Genomic DNA, 20,445 nt, shown 5'->3' on the forward strand with positions numbered 1-20,445 from the left:
GAAACATTTCTTTAGATAACAAGCAGGCCTACAATCAGGAACCTGCTTGGTAAAAATCAGAACCGGCCCACTCGTAGCTAACATACAATGAGCAAACGTTTAGGCAAACATTTAGGCAAACATTTAGGCAAACATTTAGGCAAACATTTAGGCAAACATTTAGGCCAACAACATTTAGGCAAACATTTAGGCAAACATTTAGGCAAACATTTAGGCCAACAACATTTAGGCAAACAACATTTAGGCAAACATTTAGGCAAACATTTAGGAAAACATTTAGGCAAACATTTAGGAAAACAACATTTAGGCAAACATTTAGGCAAACATTTAGGCAAACATTTAGGCCAACAACATTTAGGCAAACAACATTTAGGCAAACATTTAGGCAGCTTCCGACAGATCAATGACTCTAAATGTTGACCTCAGTTCCGCCATTTTTTTTTCCAATTAGAAAAAAAAATGTTGTAATAACAGTCTCAACTCAACAGAGCAGCAAATCTGAAAATGATTGTTTACGAAGTGATATTTAATTGGTAAATAAAATAAAGAAAACCTCAGCCAGTGTATGAGCCAATCAGCTGACCAAAATGTACATGCGTTCCCGTGTCTTACCCCGATGGTGTTCACAGTACACTGGCTTATATAGCTTGGATTGTACACTGGGTTGAGTGGACGGCTTATATAGCTGGTATGGCAATTCAAAATACGACGTCATCTGATTGGTTAACCATCACGTGATTGTCCGGCTATTATCCAATCATACGATCTATTTCAACGAAGTGAATTCTAATGGCGTCAACAATTGCTTGAAACCTGTATGAACAACTAAAGATGGGGGGGGGGGGGGGGGGACGACGACTACGACGACTACGACGACGACGACGGAACCTTAGATCAGAACGAGATAATTCTTAGGACACATTCACACAGTTCACAAAGAACAACAGTTTGCTTAACTTGTCTGGTATGAAATAGTTTGCTATAGTACCCCCTCCTCCCCTTCCACAACAAGTCATAGCTTGCCTCCTTCAAACACTGCCTTCATCATTCAAACTACTTAAATCTCTAAAAACATCGCCTACCCCCCCCCTATCCACACCCTGCCAGCGACCATTACCAACGCCCCATATCCCATCATTCTCCTCACCATATCATCATCACGTGACATGTAATAGATGTAATATCTGAACACCGCCCCCTTAAACGGGCGTTTCATTTGTAAGCCGATAGCTCCAGGTTTTTGATTGGTGTGTAATTTGAAAATTGGTAAATTATCGAAATATGAACGGTTGTCCTTTTGAGGCATTACGAAATAACGTGCAATCATAGAGTAACTTGTTTGTTAAAATGTAATATTTTTTGTTTGGCCATAATGTTTAAACTTAAAAATTACTTTTGATTTTCTTTAATTCGTATATATATATATATAGGCCTATATATATATATATATATATATATATATATATATATATTATATATATATATATATATATATATATATATATATATATATATATATATATATATATATATATATATATATACATATATATATATATATATATATATATACATATATATATATATGTGTTTAGATGTAATGTTTGATTATAATGTGGCTTTTTGTAACATAACATACCTTTGATTTTCCTGTTGATAATGAACATAGATGCATGCTCAAGAAATGCTTATTTGAAAGATGCTTCTCTGCCCAATCGGTTTCTGACTGTATAACATGTTCATACATGTCTATTGGTGGTATGGGTATGTTTTGGTAGAAATAAATGTAAGACATGTATAGACAACAATCTAACACCCCATCTAAACATTTAACAGATTGTCTGATGGGCCGGCATCGCTATAATAGACAGATAACTGCCGCCTTCTGGATTCTTTCAACAGCTGGATGTCGTAGTGTCAAATTAATTTCATTTAAAAGACGTCCAAAACTCTAAGCTCCCTGGTTTTTTCACTAATCTAAGATCATGTCTTGTCTTCTTTCACTTTACCTAAGAAATAAAAATTCAAATAATTCCGGCAAAATTAACTCCCCTATTTTGAAAATTGGGTTACATTGTTTTTTCTCAGTTATTTCCCCTCGGTTGCTAAATCTGGTCGAGTGTCGGTTGTTTAATGAGCAGTTCGTCTCACACATTTTTCTGTGTGTCTACTGTTTATTGTCTTATTAACATGTATTGTCTCACCCCCCTCCCAAATCTATCAACTTATCCTCTAGTCTACAGCCTTATTTTATAGTCCAGACCTCTACACTCTTTAGAGCTACTTTTCAACCTAGCCTCACATATAAACCCACCCATAATAAACCCATTGATTTTCCCACTTATTTACCCGCGTATAGACCCATCTATAGACCCACAGATATACCCACCGTTATACCCCTCATAAGACCCACACAGAAACCACATACAAACCCACCTATAAACTCACCAATAGTCCAACTTCTAGGCCCACTTACATACCCACCTACATACCCACCTATAGACCCATCTCTCGATACCTAATCATCAAGCCAGTAATTCTTAATTGGTTTTCAAAAATCTACCTCCCTCAACATAACAAATTACTTAGAGGTCTTAAAGACTAAAAGAGTGTTAACTAAATTTTACTCACGATAATCATCTATACTTCCATATTAATTTTAATTGGATTTGTAATTAAACATTTTTCTTATTGATAATCTGGGGAGTTACCTGTTTGAATGCCCCCCCCCCCCCTCCCCCCACCCCTAACACACATGTAAGCACCATTTCCTGCCACCATTCCCAACGACCTTTGATCTTAAAGTCCTGTCAGTCACATCTTTGTACCTGTAGAGCAGCCGTCAGATAGCTCAGCTTGTGAACGTGAGTAGGTCCGCACGTGTTTAACACGTTACGCCCCACTCAGCATTCTAGACCACGTGACCTGTAAAGTATCCACTCTATACATTTTAATTTCTTGTTATGTTTGTCTTCAACTTCTCTTAACATCACAATGTTCATTTGATCCTAGAACAAAAACGAAAACATTCTTAAACCTCAGGTCGAAAAATACGTTTTACAAACCCATCCATTCGTTTGTTTAAATTCCTTCCCTGAACATACTCAAATATAATAGAACAATATTTTATCATATGTTAGCCCCTGATATCGTACTTCTTCCTCGAACCCTTTGGTCGAATTCTCACCTAAACGAACACCATCAACACTATTTCCACCCCTGCCCCCAGACACTCACGCCAGGAAACTATAGCAATGAATCTCTTCCTTCTCTTAAAACTAAGACCAATCTGCCTGTATAACCCACAATCACAAATACAATGTATTTGCTCTACTAACACCTACCGTCGTACACAAGCAAATCCTTCAATACACTAAAATCTTACACATACAAACCTCAGCTGTGTCTTACTAAACTTCCAGGTCTTTCCCAAACTTGCCTAAAAAAATCTCCCACGCCCAACCCCAGCAATCGTAAAAGCGCCCACACAGTCGCTACGCACCCTACCACCACAAAACTAAACACACAAATAGTCTAACCTCCCCTACACCCCCATACACCAGAGAACCCCCATACATACCCTCACGCCCCACCCATACTCCACCCACAAACACATACTCCCCTTTAAGCTCCATCATCCCAACTCCCACGCCCCAGTAACCCCCCCCCCCCCCAGCCCCACCCCTGGCTAGCAGCAGGCATGTTCCAGCCAAACCCTCCCAGCCAACTAAGTGTTGCCTACCCACGCCATTAGCGCGAGGTGTAACAAGATGGACACATGCCAAATATTTTCACATCTCTTCCAAATTTTATTTATCGCTCGCTCTTCTTTCCGCGTGTTACGTGAAAAAAACAAACGTATTGCTCATTCGCGGAATAACACAAGAATCTATAAATAGTTTGTGAATCAGACGACTTTTTTTCATTCCAACACAAAACGTGCTCTAACGAGAAGTAACAAAACGATGTATAGATTGTCTGTGAATCACTTGATGTATTTCGACTCAATACGATTTTAAAAAAAATAGATTGAGTCATGTGACATTACGTGTGTTTTGAGTCAGTGTGAGCACTATTGAACTGATACACCTGATCCAAGTTTAACAACAATAGGGCTGGTAAGTAGGTAACCAACCAGTTCTATAGCTATTGCAGGTTTTATTGAGCCGTAGAACTGGCTGGTGACCTACTTACCAGCCCTATTTCATATTATTTTACATTTTATCCCACAGCTATTTATCTAAACTCATCGCTAGTAACTTCAGAAATCAAAATGTTCTCTCAGATTGATGGGGTCAAGTTACCTACTACTACAGGAAACTGAGCGGATGTCACCAGTGTGTTAGGTCAGTGAGTCACCACGACATGTGTCTCGAGTTGTCAGTGACACGAGAGATGTCACTGACACGAGAGATGTCAGTGACACGTGATGTCACTGGTACGAGATGACAATGAAGAGCTGTTAGTGACACTATAACTACAAAACTTGAAACGTTTTTTACCTCTAGCTTGAAGCTCGAGGAACCAAACTGTCGGCCAAAGAGTAGTTTCTTGAGATCGCGCTGGGATATTTCTATTTTTAAACCTATTTTTTAGCCCAGTTAAATTATCGTCTGAATAAAACGTCTGACACAGCTGTCTCAGTCTAAATCCACACTCGGGGTTACCTCCCATTTCCCTGCCGATCTACATGGATAAATTTATCCTAACAGAATCCCCACTCTTAGTGATACTTTTTTTCTTTGTCCTTTTACATTACGTCATACCACGTGTAACGGTTAAGAGTGCATTGACTGACGCAATAAATGATTTACAGTTTTTTTTCAATACATCATAAAAAAAAAACGCTCATTGATAGACGAAAATAAACTTTGATATACAGCAAATAATATTTTTTTTCGTTAGTTAGTATGATGTGCAGAATAGAGGGTGTATGATGTAGGGTGTATGATGGGTGTATGATGGGGGGTGTATGATGGGGGGTGTATGATGGGGGGTGTATGATGGGGGGTGTGTGATGGGGGGTGTATGATGGAGGGTGTATGATGGAGGGTGTGTGATGGGGGGTGTATGATGGGGGGTGTATGATGGGGGGTGTATGATGGGGGGTGTGTGATGGAGGGTGTATGATGGGGGGTGTATGATGGGGGGTGTATGATGGGGGGTGTAGGATGGGGGGTGTGTGATGGAGGGTTTAGGATGGGGGGTGTGTGATGGAGGGTGTGTGATGGAGGGTGTATGATGGAAGGTGTGTGATGGAGGGTGTGTGATGGAGGGTGTATGATGGAGGGTGTATGATGGTGTATGATGGAGGGTGTGTGATGGAGGGTGTGTGATGGAGGGTGTATGATGGAAGGTGTGTGATGGAGGGTGTATGATGGAGGGTGTGTGATGGAGGGTGTATGATGGAGGGTGTATGATGGTGTATGATGGAGGGTGTGTGATGGAGGGTGTATGATGTAGGGTGTATGATGGGGGTGTATGATGGGGGGTGTATGATGGGGGTGTGTGATGGAGGGTGTGTGATGGAGGGTGTATGATGGAGGGTGTGTGATGGAGGGTGTATGATGGAGGGTGTGTGATGGAGGGTGTATGATGGAAGGTGTGTGATGGAGGGTGTATGATGGAGGGTGTGTGATGGAGGGTGTATGATGGAGGGTGTATGATGGTGTATGATGGAGGGTGTGTGATGGAGGGTGTGTGATGGAGGGTGTATGATGGAGGGTGTGTGATGGAGGGTGTGTGATGGAGGGTGTATGATGGAGGGTGTATGATGGTGTATGATGGAGGGTGTGTGATGGAGGGTGTGTGATGGAGGGTGTATGATGGGGGGTGTATGATGGAGGGTGTATGATGGTGTATGATGGAGGGTGTGTGATGGAGGGTGTATGATGGGGGATGTATGATGTAGGGTGTATGATGGAGGTTGTAGGATGGAGGGTGTAGGATGGAGGGTGTGTGATGGAGGGTGTAGGATGGAGGGTGTGTGATGGAGGGTGTAGGATGGGTGTATGATGGGTGTATGATGGAGGGTGTATGATGGAGGGTGTATGATAGAGGGTGTGTGATGGAGGGTGTAGGATGGGTGTATGATGGGTGTATGATGGAGGGTGTATGATGGAGGGTGTATGATGGAAGGTGTATGATGGAGGGTGTGTGATGGAGGTTGTATGATAGAGGGTGTATGATAGAGGGTGTGTGATGGAGGGTGTAGGATGGGTGTATGATGGGTGTATGATGGAGGGTGTATGATGGAGGGTGTATGATGGAGGGTGTATGATGGGGGTGTATGATGGAGGGTGCAGGGTGGAGGATGTAGGATGCAGGATGGAGTGTCTATGATGGAATGTGTATAAAGGGTGTAGGGTGGAAGGTGTGTGATGGAGGGTGTATGATGGAGGGTGTATGATGGAGGGTGTATGATGGAGGGTGCAGGGTGGAAGATGCATGATGGAGGGTGTATGATGGAGGGTGTATGATGGAGGGTGTATGATGGAGGGTGTGTGATGGAGGGTGTATGATGTAGGGTGTATACTGGAGGGTGTATGATGGAGGGTGCAGGGTGGAAGATGCAGGATGGAGGGTGTATGATGGAGGGTGTATGATGGAGGGTGTATGATGGGGGGTGTGTGATGGAGGGTGTATGATGGGGGGTGTGTAATGGGGGGTGTATGATGGAGGGTGTATGATGGAGGGTGTATGATGGGGGTGTATGATGGGGGGTGTATGATGGAGGATGTATGATGGAGGTTGTATGATGGAGGGTGTATGATGGAGGTTGTAGGATGGAGGGTGTATGATGGAGGGTGTATGATGGAGGGTGCAGGGTGGAAGATGCAGGATGGAGGGTGTATGATGGAGGGTGTATGATGGGGGGTGTATGATGGAGGGTGTATGATGGAGGGTGTATGATGGTGTATGATGGAGGGTGTAGGATGGGGGGTGTGTGATGGAGGGTGTATGATGGAAGGTGTGTGATGGAGGGTGTATGATGGAGGTTGTATGATGGGGGGTGTATGATGGAGGTTGTATGATGGAGGGTGTATGATGGAGGTTGTATGATGGGGGGTGTATGATGGAGGGTGTATGATGGAGGGTGTATGATGGAGGGTGTGTGATGGTAGGTGTATATTGGAGGGTGTATGATGGAGGGTGTATGATGGATGGTGTATGATGGAGGGTGTATGACGGAGAGTGCAGTATGGATGGTGTATGTTGGAGGGAGCAGTATGGATGGTGTATGTTGGAGAGTGCAGTATGGATGGTGTATGAGGTAAGATGAGAACGGCGATACGACTGAATGTGATTGCTGGGACATGTCACTGCGGACATGACACAAAAAACCCATCAACCCAACCTGCAATCATGGCACCTCATTAACTGCCAGGCTATCAGGTGACAGAATCTCGATGTGGAGTCTGCAGGAAGATATTACCTTCACATAATACCAGGGGTGCTCTATAGCATTGTGAGACAAATTGTTATATTGGTACTTTCATGAGAGTTTTTCTAATAAAACAAGACTAGATCGAAAGGGAGGAAATATATTGCTGCATTTTCCTCGCGTCCTTTCGTATACTCTGCAGATGTGAACACACTTTGCTGCCTTATGCTAAAAATATAAACAATCACACAATTATTGATTTTGTGTTTCTGCATAAACTATTTATAATTTCGGTTTAATAAATAAATAAATAAATAAACATATATATATATATATATATATATATATATATATATATATATATATATATATGTGTGTGTGTGTGTGTGTGTGTGTGTCTGTGTCTGTGTCTGTGTATTCACTGTATTAATAATAAGATAGTTCATTATTTAATATTTAACCATATTTACGTTTTAATTTAAAATACACACGACTTAGTGAAACTGATTTTACCTAACTCTTACACTTTGTCTAACACAAAAACCATTTGAAAAAAGTTCTGCGACTCTACATTGTGGTTACTTAATGAGTGCCACATCTCACCACCTACCACACAGTTCTGCGACTCTACGGTGTAGCTGATGAGTACCACATTTCGCCGCCTACAACAGCACCAACCTGCAACCTTTGCATGAATAATCCACCAGCTATTTCCCTTCCTACCATGACTTTTCCTTGACATTTATACTCGGCTAGAACACCCCCCTCCCCCCGAATTTTCTTTAAATTAATGTTTTACTGCTATTGAAATGTAAATCGTCCACTACGGAATGTTGAGGTTGCATTATTTGAAATGTTATTTAGACAAAATATAACTACGGCCACTTCTGTTATACGACTATTATTTGTAGGCCTGTAAAAAATATTAGGTGGGTGGGGGTGAAAGCCTATCGCAGCGAATATAGTTGGCTACCATGCTTGTTTAGCGTCTGCGAGCCAGGTAATTATATTTTATCGTTTTACCTTTTTGTTTTATTTTTTACGTTGTGTACTTAATGCATAAAAAAGGGGAATAATCAAACAAGCGCATGTTTAAACAATCTTAGCAATACTGTATTTTCTGGGTAGTGTCCCTGGAAAATCAGGTTCGATAATTTCAGACTGCTGTGAGAGAAAAACTATCAACGAATAAATGGGAATCCCAACTATCAAACTGCAGCGCCTTATGTACAACGAATGATGAGTACACTTACATAAAAAATGTTCCTCAAAATCAGAAAGAAAATACCTTTTTTTCAAAAAGAATTTTGAACATTCTTTAATTACAATAATATAAATACAACTTTAAACTTTAATCTCCATTGTACGGTCTCTTTAGGTCTATTATCTTACCCAGCGTGTACCTAGGTGTGACAATGTCGCTTTACACAATTACGGCCTGTCCCATTCTGGTGGTGAGGTGGGGGGGGGGGGGGATAACCAACTCAGATTCAACATAGCGTAAGTTTTTAGATGACTGTTCTAAACATACATGTACAATTATACATATATATTAATACATAAATAGATTTAAATAAGTAACAGTGGTATTATGACAATACATTTTTTTACAGAGGGGTCCATTGTGGGTGTAACCCCCATAACACCCCCCCCCCTGCCTAAGCCACTGGGTCGAGTCGGTAAAGCTCATGGTTAATAAACTATGAAGTCCAGAGTTCGGAACCCTGGCAGATAAACAACTGCTGCCTTGTAGTTTGTTCTTGGATGGACTAATACAGCAACAAAAAATGGGGAAAGAAATACAGAAAGAGAAGAACAAAGATTAGATGGATAGTAAAATTTAGTCAACCTCTGTAAGATTTAGTCAGTCTGACTAACACTAGTATCAAGCCAGTGATAGGATTTAGTCAAACAGCAGCATTGATTCAGTTTCTATCGGAACCACGGCGTCGGTTGTACTCCCGACTCACACATCACTGAACCACAAAGTAACCCGTACAACACAAAACATCTACATCGCTAGTGTATCATTTGCCTTCACATTACGTTTACCCAAAGTCTTGAAAATATAAGGGCAACCGAAGTCTTTAAAAATGTATGGGCAACAAAAGTGGTATAAAATTTATTTCCCTGCCTTTTCGAATAAAAGCCGAGAGATCAAAGATGAGATATTTTAAACCCTAACTGGGAATGGCAGTTATAGACCTTGGTGAATGTATGCCGCGTCATTTATTTTACTTTCTCCCACTAAAAGATAGTTAACATAATTTACGTTAATTATAAAAAAAAAGTTCTATTCCATTTAAAAATAAATAAATTGAAATGCTTTGATCAAGATTATAAAATAGTTTTAATTGAAAAAGTACTAAATGCTAAAGAATGGGGAGGTGGTGGGGTGGATGTTGTTATACTGTAATTTCTGCCAGGGGTACTTTTTATGTGTAGGTGAATGTAAAGTACATGTACTTCAACGTTGAGTGAAATTCCAGAGGAACATGTTGAACAGTGTTTGAACTTGACACAAAGGGAATGAACTCTTAAGATTTTGAAACTTTAGAGGAAAAGGGAAAACTAGTCAAGAATCTGGATAACAAAACGATCTAATATAAGCAGGGGCGGAACTACCATGTCGCCAGGCCCCGCAATGCGGGGGAGGGGCAGGACGTTTAGGGGCCCAATTCTGACCACAAGAAAAGCAATGAATTTTTATTTCATAAATATTGTTTTTCGTTCACCTTGATAGTGGTTTTGTAAAAAAAAAAAAAACAGGTCTACTATAGCAGTGATTGTTCTACAGTAACTACCATACACTGTTGCGTAGAAAAATATAAAATCTAAAAGAGTTGTAGTTTGAACGATAGGTAAAAAAGATTCACACTACTTCCATGACTTACTGCCCTCTTTTAAAATAGGAGTGCCCATAAATCTCATTTAAATACTTTTGTACAATGTAAATTAAAAAGCTATTGATTCTCATAATTATTATTTAAATAAGACATGCCAAAGAATCGTTTAGCAATAATAATAAATGTATTCAAAATTAATAATATAAATACAAAAATCTTAAAAATAAACATAACGCGAGCAACCATTGCACAAATCAAGCTTACTTGTTTATATTATTTTGACCAACTTGCGATAACGAAAGTAATATTTTTTTCAATGTTTGGTAAGCATGAATGGCAAAAAAGCATTTATAAAACACGATAATTTCAGGCTATAAATGAGTTTGGACTTATTTTTGTCTGGATTATTGACTCAGGATGGTTATACTTAGCACTGAATAAGGTTACTCAATTAAGAAATAGATTATTATAATATGCGAGCCGACCCGCGGCGTATCATACGCCGCTATTTTGTTGTTTTATTTTCTACTTTTCAGTAATTCATAATTTGTGAATTCGACAGTAACACTGCTGTCAACGAAAATATTTGCTTTAAAACACTATCAGTAAGTCGTTAAGGACGATAACCCCCTCACCCTCCTTTCCCCCAACTCTTACCCCCCCATAAAAGCAGCCTCCTCTTAGCTACCTCCCCTAAGTTTAAAATCGTTTCAAACTACATATTCTGCCCTTAATAGCCGTCACTAAACCCGGCTCTATAATTGTAAACATTTAGCGTGAACACAGCTCACCAGACTTTCTAGAGAGGAAGAGAGGGGACTGCAAGGCGTACTTACAGCTTATTTTCTAACGTCTCCAAGAATATATATATATATATATATATATATATATATATATATATATATATATATATATATATATATATATATATATATTAGGGGGGTCCAAAAACTTTTTGCGGGGGAGCTTTTTTTTCTAGTTCCGCCACTGAATATCAGGTAAAGCAACAAAAACCCACCCCACACCAATGAAATAAAAGGATCAGTTCTGCAAAAAATTGAAGTGTCCAAAAGCGTACGCAAGATTTGTTAGCTTTGGCCTGACTGCTGGGGCTTGGGTTAGACTGCTGTTTACCAGATTTCTATAATGAGTTATTTGCCGGTGGAATTTGGTTCGTTCATATTGTAGCAGGACAGACATTCAAATCCCCGGGGTTAGCTTTATCCAGTCAACGTATCCAGTAGAAGACTCGCTATCCACAGTAGACGTAACACTCAACTCTCGACGCCACGCCAGCTTCGCGCATGCGCAGACCAAATCTGCAAGAGAAGCACCAGCACGACTTGGCAACAGCAACGACCCCCCCCCCTACCACTGCACTACCCTCACCCTTTCGGCCTTTTCCTACCTGGATCTGTGATTTGCGGGCTCCCACCTCTTTCCCTCCCCCCGCCTCTAGAGTGCTAGCGCAGCACAATCTGAGGCATACGATTTCTTTTGGAACTATTTTTCGAGGTGTGTACATCAATTATTAATTTGACTGTAGGAACCGAAAAGAAAATAGAAAATTAGGAACAGAAATTTAGAAAGTTAAACCAGGATCGAGTTCCCGGCACCAAATTTTTCACCTTTAGAAGTGTCGTCTGCAAGACATTTTGAAAGATGTCCAAACTGGTGAGTACACCATTATAAATGCACGTGCACCAACTACACCATTGTGGGTTTTATTTTAATTAATATTATTAACACTTTATTCCTTCTTTTCTTTAAAGGTTAAATTAGCTAGCCAATTCATAATTAATGTATTGATTATATTTCAAAATCTCGACAAATTTCAGAATAATTTTAAGTAATTCAAGTCTAAAAATCTCCTCGGTTTAAAATGTCTGGCGTCACAGAAGTGCTAGATCCATCCACCACGCCCTGAGATTTAGACTTCGTGTCGCTACCTTTTTAAGCGCGTGAAAGCAAGTCACTTCCGCCTCTAATCCAGAATTAGGAGGTCTTGCTAATTACCTTGTAAATCTACCTGGTCTGTTATCATTAATTATTCGGGTGGATTAGGTTTCGAAGTGAGCTTTAACGAGGGATTTTCGCGTTAAAATTAAAAGCTTGCGTGAAGCGACAGAACGGGTTAGGGTTAGATTGTATTGGTTTTATAAATTGAGAGATCAACGAACCTAAATGAACTGTTTTTCGAAAACTCTTACAATAAGTAATATAATTGTAAGCTTTCTTCAAACATGCATTTTTTCAGGCAAAAGTGTGGCGTGAGAGACAATAAGCCAAATATTTAAAACCATAAATCTACAACAGAATTACCTTAATCGTTCAGTTTTATAATTTAAAAAAAAAACTTATGCTCAGTCTGTTACTAAATAATCTAAATTGGTTAAAATATTAAATCGTATGTATAACCTTAAATTCTAAAAATAATAATTACTATTTTGTGTCAGACAACCAATGGTGTTATATATATATGTGTTTCACTCATCTGTTCTTTTTAAACACAAAAACAAAATATAAAAGTTTTTGGTCTTCGCTTCAAACAAAAGCACTCGAGCATGTACATTTCCCGTTCTAAGCTGCAAGATTTTTGGTGTAGGATGTAGATCTATTAGTTTAGAATTTCTACTTTTAAATCATTTTTTAAACATTGTAAAAAAATATGCAAATGTCTGCATATTTCCGTGATGAGCAAAATGGCATATTTAGATCTCACCTTGGCACCACGCAGGTGAGAACTAAAGCATTTAAAAAATCGTGAGCAGTTTTTTTTCTCTTTGAAACAGCGCGTCACAGTGCAAATAAGTGCGCGCTATATTTTTCAGGAAGTGCAGGCCCCGTCCGGGACTGAAACCGGATGGGAGGGGGAACTAGTATGGTAACGGTTCAAATAGGCTAAACAATAAAAAGAAAAACGCTACGGTTGCGAAACAATAGTCATCGAGCAAAGGGCGTTAACTCGCATATTTCTGAGACTGTTGGGAAACTGCTTTGGAATTCCACTCGAACTGCGTTTATACTTAATATGTGTACATTTATTATGCAAAATAACTTCTTCGCAAAAACTGGATTAGATTTGGATTATTTTAAAAACATTTCTTTCTTCGAAATAAGTATAATTTATTAAATGTCATAAAATATCAAATGGTGACCCAAAAACATACCCCCACCCCCTCACTGCACCCTAACCTCCCCAACAGCAACAGTAGAGAAGTATTTGGAGGCCAAGGTTCATACCACGACTCGCAAAGTGACGTCATGGCGCTGCCCTAAATAAAAAACTAGGGACCACGTGACTTCAATATCTCCACATCTGCAGACAATGAATCAGGCCAAATGCCATTGACGTATTTTTCTACGTCTTTTTTTTTTTAACAAAGGCACTCGGTTCAATACTTTGACTGCATGTCGTGTGCGCAACACACTACTCGCACATCAAGTTTAAAATCTGTTGCTTCAACGTCTGCTTCTAGTATTTCTTTGAATTTCGAGTCTGACGAAGTCGTCTTTGTGAAACATTTTTAAAAGGCTCGATTATAGGGGAGCTAACCATTGTTAAAACCATGGATTGAAGATTATTAGTACATGGTTTATTACAACTTTATTGAATGCAGGTTGGTTAGATTAGTTTCACATGGTTTATTACAACTTTACAGAGGCGTAGCGAGGAGGGGGCGGAGGTAGCGGACCGCACCGGTTGACACCATTTAGGGGGGGGGGGGGGGGTGACACCAAGGCAAAAATAGTAAAATATATAGAGAAAAATTTTAGGGGGGGGGGGTGCAAATCGAAAGTTTGAGGGGGGGGGGATAAAAAATTGAAAATTTGTCCCCGGGAAGAGTCGCTACGCCTCTGGGGGGGGGGGGGGGGTGACACCATTAAGTGCCGCACCGGGTAACACAACCTCGCTACGCCACTGCAATTTAATTGAATGAAGGTTGGTTAGATTAGTTTTAAGTGGTTGATTACAACCAAATTGAATGAAGATGGTGGATATGTTAAGTATGGGATTATTACATATCACTTACATGTAGGTTTATTGTTTTTGTGGCAGTATAAGGAAGGATAACAGCAGACCTGATGTGTAGGTCTAGAGCTGACATAACGGGTACACATTAACTTTCAGTTTCCCATAACAAATAGGCCTACAACCAAAACATCCAGGTGACGCCAACGTTTGAGTTGAGTTTCGCTCACTGAAAGACCTTTAGGGTCGTCGTTCTGCGCATGCGCTTGGCGGGGTAAACAAAAACATTTGTGTGTGACAAATCCGAGAAAAGGTCAAGATGGACGACATCTTAGTCAGGCCTGTTGTTTATCTACTTTTGTTCATAGTCATACCTCCACCCTGACTTTCTTCTTCTTCTTCTTTGGTGGTTGGGTGGGGCTAATGAGTTGTGTAGAGGGGGGTGGGGGGGGGGGGGAATGAGGATACTATAATTCAAAGGGTAGCCAAATCTTAAACTCTGAAAATCGCCGCAAGAAAAATGTTGTTTATGTGTATTTTTTAAGTTGGAGAAACAAAATACGTTTTAAATTAATCGTATCAAGTCCGAAGTAATCTTTTATCAGCGGTTGTGTATAAAGGTTGACACATAACATGAACCAACAGCAATTAGTGTAGATTTTCTATACCAGTAATGTATATCCTCTGTAAAATTATTGCGTCTCAAACACCTCTGGTCCAGTGGCGTAGCTATCGTAAAGCTAGCGTAAGCAAGGCATAGGGGCCCAAGGGTGGGTGGGGGGTGCAAATCGAAAATCTGAGGGGGGGGGGGTGCAAATCGAAAGTTTGTCCCCGGTCGCAGGGAAGGGTCGCTACGCCTTTGAGGGGCCCACTAACACTTTTTGCATAGGGGCCCAAAAATCCTAGCTACGCCACTGCTCTGGTCCTATATACCTTCCTGTCTATATCATCATCATGTCTATACCACCACCATCATCATGTCAATAACACCGTTATGTCTATAACACCTTGATGTCTATATGCTCATTATCTCTATACCCCAATTTGTGTTATATAATCATCATAAATTTGCCATTTTCATGTCTATACCACCATTATCTCAATACGATACGACCAGTTTTTCTATATCATCATATATTTACCATCATCATTATGTCTATACCACCTTTGGGTCTATTCTGAAGCGTCAATGTCTAGCCAAAATGCTCATACAGATATACAACTAATCTAGTTTAATGTTACATTGCTGTATATAGCAAAGATAGCAATGGGATGCTACTCCACAGCAACACAAAATGCCATGAGAAGGAGACAAATAAAATGTTGAATAAAACTCACCTGCCCACAGCAGGCAAGACAACAGGGGGGGGGGCTCTTTTAACAGCATGCTTGTACAAGTGGTGGGGGGGGGGGCTCTTTTAACAGCATGCTTATAAAAGTGGTGGGGGGGGGGCTCTTTTAACAGCATGCTTATAAAAGTGGTGGGGTCCTGATCATGGTTTCTGTGAGACAGGAGGGGCGATCCTGGAGATGTGGTAAATATTTTATCTTGTGGTGGTAATTTTTTGGTGGGAAATCTTGTGGTGGTTAATCTTGTGGTGTGGTAAAATGGTTGATAGGTGGGTGTTCTTAAATTATCAAAGATAAGCCGATAGGCATCAACAAGGATGAGATATACGACATCACCCTCCCACCTCATGAGATGTCTCACATTACCCTCCTACCTGATTATCTCACATCACCCTCCCACCTCATGAGATGTCTCACATTACCCTCCTACCTGATTATCTCACATCACCCTCCCACCTCATGAGATATCTCACATCATTCTCCCACCTAATGAGATATCTCACATCACCCCCCCCCCCCCAACCTCATGAAATATCTCACATCACCCCCCCCAACCTCATGAGATATCTCACATCATCCTCCCACCTCATGAAATATCTCACATCACCCCCCCACCTCATGAGATATCTCACATCACCCTCCCACCTCATGAGATATCTCACATCACCCTCCCACCTCATGAGATATCTCACATCATCATCCCACCTCATGAAATATCTCACATCAACCCCCCCCCCTCCACCTCATGAGATATCTCACATCACTCTCCCACCTCATGAGATATCTCACATCACCCTCCCACCTCATGAGATATCTCATATCACCCCCCCACCTCATGAGATATCTCACATCACCCTCCCACCACATGAGATATCTCACATCATCATCCCATCTCATGAGATATCTCACATCACCCCCCCCCCCACCTCATGAGATATCTCACATCCCCCACCTCATGATATATCTCACATCACCCTCCCACCTCATGAGATATCTCACATCACCCTCCCACCTAATGAGATATCTCACATCACCCTCCCACCTCATGATATATCTCACATCACCCTCCCACCTAATGAGATATCTCACATCACCCTCCCACCTCATGAGATATCTCACATCACCCTCCCACCTCATGATATATCTCACATCACCCTCCCACCTAATGAGATATCTCACATCACCCTCCCACCTCATGAGATATCTCACATCACCCTCCCATCTCATGATATATCTCACATCACCCTCCCACCTCATGATATATCTCACATCACCCTCCCACCTAATGAGATATCTCACATCACCCTCCCACCTCATGAGATATCTCACATCACCCTCCCATCTCATGAAATATCTCACATCACCCCCTACCTCATGATATATCTCACACCACCCTCCCCCCCACCTCATGATATATCTCACATCCCCCAACTCATGAGATATCTCACATCATCATCCCTCACAGCACGACTGAGAACTTCCACAACAACAATGAACGTTTTATCTCTCAAATTCGCGCGGTTGTCGTGGCAACCGTAGACCAATCAAGATTTGCCCCGGGGCAACAGTAGCCCGGTTATGATATCTAAATATAGACACTGTACTCACTCTCCTGCATGACAAACGTCACGGCGCAGAATGACGAATAGAGAGATTCGTTCCTTGATATACTCGGCCGGTGAGCTCACCACACACGTCATTACCAGAGACCATTAGAGTGTCTGGAGTTCATTACGTCAATACACAATAAACCAGTAATTAATTTTTAAAAATAATAACCTGTTTTAGAACTAATGGAAAGAAAATTATTTTTAAAATGCATAAACACCGTTTTAATACATAAAAGCTTGTTATTAAAATGTTTTATTATGCAATTTGTTTTCAATACTTAAATTTTTTAAAATACAATAGAGTTGCATGACTAAAAACTATTACGCACCAAATGAACATGATAACGTGCGTATAATGTGGGATACTGTAATAAGACTACCAACTAATTTCAGAAAATTTTAATTTATTCATAAAAAATTAATAAGTCATTCAATTAAGTTAAATTTAATGTCATATTGCATTGTCATTAGGTCTTGATCCAGGTGCTGAATTCCAGAGTTGTTGATCGGTTAAAAGTGCCCGAAATTTCGCTCTCCCGTTTCGATAGACAGACTGACATAGGAAGCAAGTTAAATATAAAGCTTGTAATAAAAACATTTGTTTGTATGTACAGTGACCGGAACTATATTTCACTAACTGAAACTATTTTTCTAAAGTCATGTGGCGTATTTAGTTCAGCTATGTGGTACACGTCATCACATCACGAACACATTGTACGAAGATACAGCACGATCACAATAAAACATCATCACATAAACAATACATACCCACGGTAAAACACTCATTAGTGATTTTATTTTTTAAAAAGGCACAATAATAAAACAATGGCATCTGCATTTAAAGAGCACCCTCGCTATAAAGCAATCATAAGAGTAGAGTTTTTGCTTAGCTCACTGCTTGCTGTACAGGTAGATTGAATTATAAGCGAGAACAACGGATTGTTTCATGTGAATGTTGCTCTTGTTTCATGTGAATGTTGCTCTTGTTTCATGTGAATGTTGCTCTTGTTTCATGTGAATGTTGCTCTTGTTTCATGTGAATGTTGCTCTTGTTTCATGTGAATGTTGCTCTTGTTTCATGTGAATGTTGCTCTTGTTTCATGTGAATGTTGCTCTTGTTTCATGTGAATGTTGCTCTTGTTTCATGTGAATGTTGCTCTTGTTTCATGTGAATGTTGCTGTTGTTTCATGTGAATGTTGCTCTTGTTTCATGTGAATGTTGCTCGTTTCGTGTGAATGTTTGGGAAGTAAGCCTCCCACGTTGGAATCATCATGCTTGCTATATCTCAGCATTTATTACATCTTTTAACATTTCATTTTCTGATATCCACGCGTGTGGGATGTTTGGGGTGTATTGTATTTAGATGATAGGGGTGTATTGTATTTAGATGGTAGGGGTGTATTGTATTTAGATGGTAGGGGTGTATTGTATTTAAATGGTAGGGGTGCATTGTATTTAGATGGTAGGGGTGTATTGTATTTAGATGGTAGGGGTGCTTTGTATTTAGATGGTAGGGGTGTATTGTATTTAGTTGGTAGGGGTGAATTATATTTAGATGGTAGTGATGCATTGTATTTAGGTGGTAGAGGTGCATTGTATTTAGGTGGTAGGGTGTATTGTATTTAGGTGGTAGGGGTGCATTGTATTTAGATGGTAGGGGTGTATTGTATTTAGTTGGTAGGGGTGAATTGTATTTAGATGGTAGGGGTGCTTTGTATTTAGATGGTAGGGGTGTATTGTATTTAGATGGTAGAGCCACAGACCTCAAAGCCTAAATAATTGACAGTATGTATCCCACCCCACCCCTCACCAAAAAAAACAAACAAAAAAAAAAACAAAAAAAAAAAACCCGACAAGGAGCAAGCTGTATGCCCCAGATTAAACCATAATTGCAATGGAGCTAATTTGTATTCACATCTTAGTTGTATAAAGCAGTGAACGTATTAAAAGCCAGATGATTTATGTAATGATTACGAAAAGGGTTGATTATACATTTTTTTTTCGATACTTTTTAATAGTTCAATAGTTCCTCAAGCTGGGACTCGCAAAACACTTCTCTCTCTCTCCCCCCCCCCCCCCCCCCCACTCTACTCATGTACAAGCGAACTGCCATCTCATGAATTGAGCCTTCTTCTACATTCTGGTTAAAAATTAAGAGGAAATATGTTTTCGAATATTTAACTCTAAATCTGACACTCGAAGCATGCGTTACTTATGTAAGAATTGAATGCAGTGCTTATTTTCCTCATTGAAATTGTCTTATCACGATTTGCGGTAATTATTGTTTGAAGCTACAGTTACCTACCTATATTTTAACTTTATCGCTTGCATCAAATTAATCTCCTTTAATTTAATCTGACAGAAGAAACTCCATTAAAACTCAGCAAATTGAATCTGTTTGATACACATTCTGCTGTGCGAGAATCGCCTTACAAAGTACTCTAAACTACACACAATGAAGCTCAGTGCTATTTTTAAAACCAATCAGAACTGACTTTTTTTAAAAATGCTGTAGTCTTCTGCCAAAATCGAAAGTAGGCAACAGCAAATTGAATTAGTGCCCTTGTCTTGCCTATAATTGGGTTAAAACCAAAAACTTGGCTGAACCGAAACAAGATGCCATCATTTTAAGCTGCTGGGGTGTGTGCGATCTTCTATTCATATCCTATCTCGTAGCATCTCGTGAGTTCCCAGTACCTGCACGAGAGCAAGATTTGGCTACATGTCAATTACTTTAATATTTTCGTCAGGATTTATTCTGTCTATAGTCTATATATTAAGGAGGCTATCCTTTTCATGATGACAAAATGGCCGTCACGTTCTTTCATAGCCGTCGAATCTTCTGAAGTTTTCTTTATATCAACATCAGTAAATGATTCAATGACCTCACGAATAGGGTCAATAAACTAGATCTAGCTTATGGCTTAACAGATGAATGTAAAGTTGCTATTGAAGACTGCTAGGCCGGGGTGCTTTGGTTAAGCTGGGCTATAACTAAAGACTGAGGTAGAATGAGGTAGAATGGGGATCGACAAGGGGTTTAACATTGGGTTTGATATGGGATTTGACATGGGGTTCGGCATGGGATCTAACATGGAGTTTCACGTGGAGTTTGATTTGGGGTTTGACATGGATTCAACATGGGGTTTGACATGGGGCTCAACTTGGGGTTTAACTTGGGGTTCAATATAGGATTCAATATAGGAGACGTGGAGTTTGACCTGGGGTTCAACATCGGTTCGATATGGAGATGATTCCCATTATATCAAGGATTGTAAACT

General features: G+C 40.1%; 1 protein-coding gene and 1 long non-coding RNA gene across 3 annotated transcripts in view; one reads left to right on the forward strand and one right to left on the reverse strand.

Moving 5' to 3' along the window:
- The window catches only part of LOC131958436 (uncharacterized), a 1,560-nt gene extending 871 nt beyond the window's left edge, over window positions 1-689 (reverse strand). The window contains exon 1 of one of the 2 annotated variants that reach the window (XR_009389235.1): window positions 613-689. This is a non-coding gene — a long non-coding RNA (uncharacterized LOC131958436). Of the gene's footprint in view, window positions 1-553 lie in introns of both variants that reach the window. The other variant, XR_009389236.1, reaches the window with a different exon arrangement.
- Window positions 690-11,638: 10,949 nt separating this feature from the next.
- The window catches only part of LOC131958437 (glutamate receptor 3), a 54,561-nt gene continuing 45,754 nt past the window's right edge, over window positions 11,639-20,445 (forward strand). Inside the window, exon 1 of the mRNA XM_059323476.1 lies at window positions 11,639-11,904. Within this exon, the coding sequence (XP_059179459.1) occupies window positions 11,893-11,904 (12 nt within the window). The 5' untranslated portion in view covers window positions 11,639-11,892. The remainder of the gene's footprint in view (window positions 11,905-20,445) is intronic.

Source organism: Physella acuta, unplaced genomic scaffold (assembly GCF_028476545.2).
Source record: "Physella acuta isolate Inbredline_101_S28 unplaced genomic scaffold, ASM2847654v3 ptg001328l, whole genome shotgun sequence".
Taxonomy (NCBI): Eukaryota; Metazoa; Mollusca; class Gastropoda; family Physidae; genus Physella; species Physella acuta.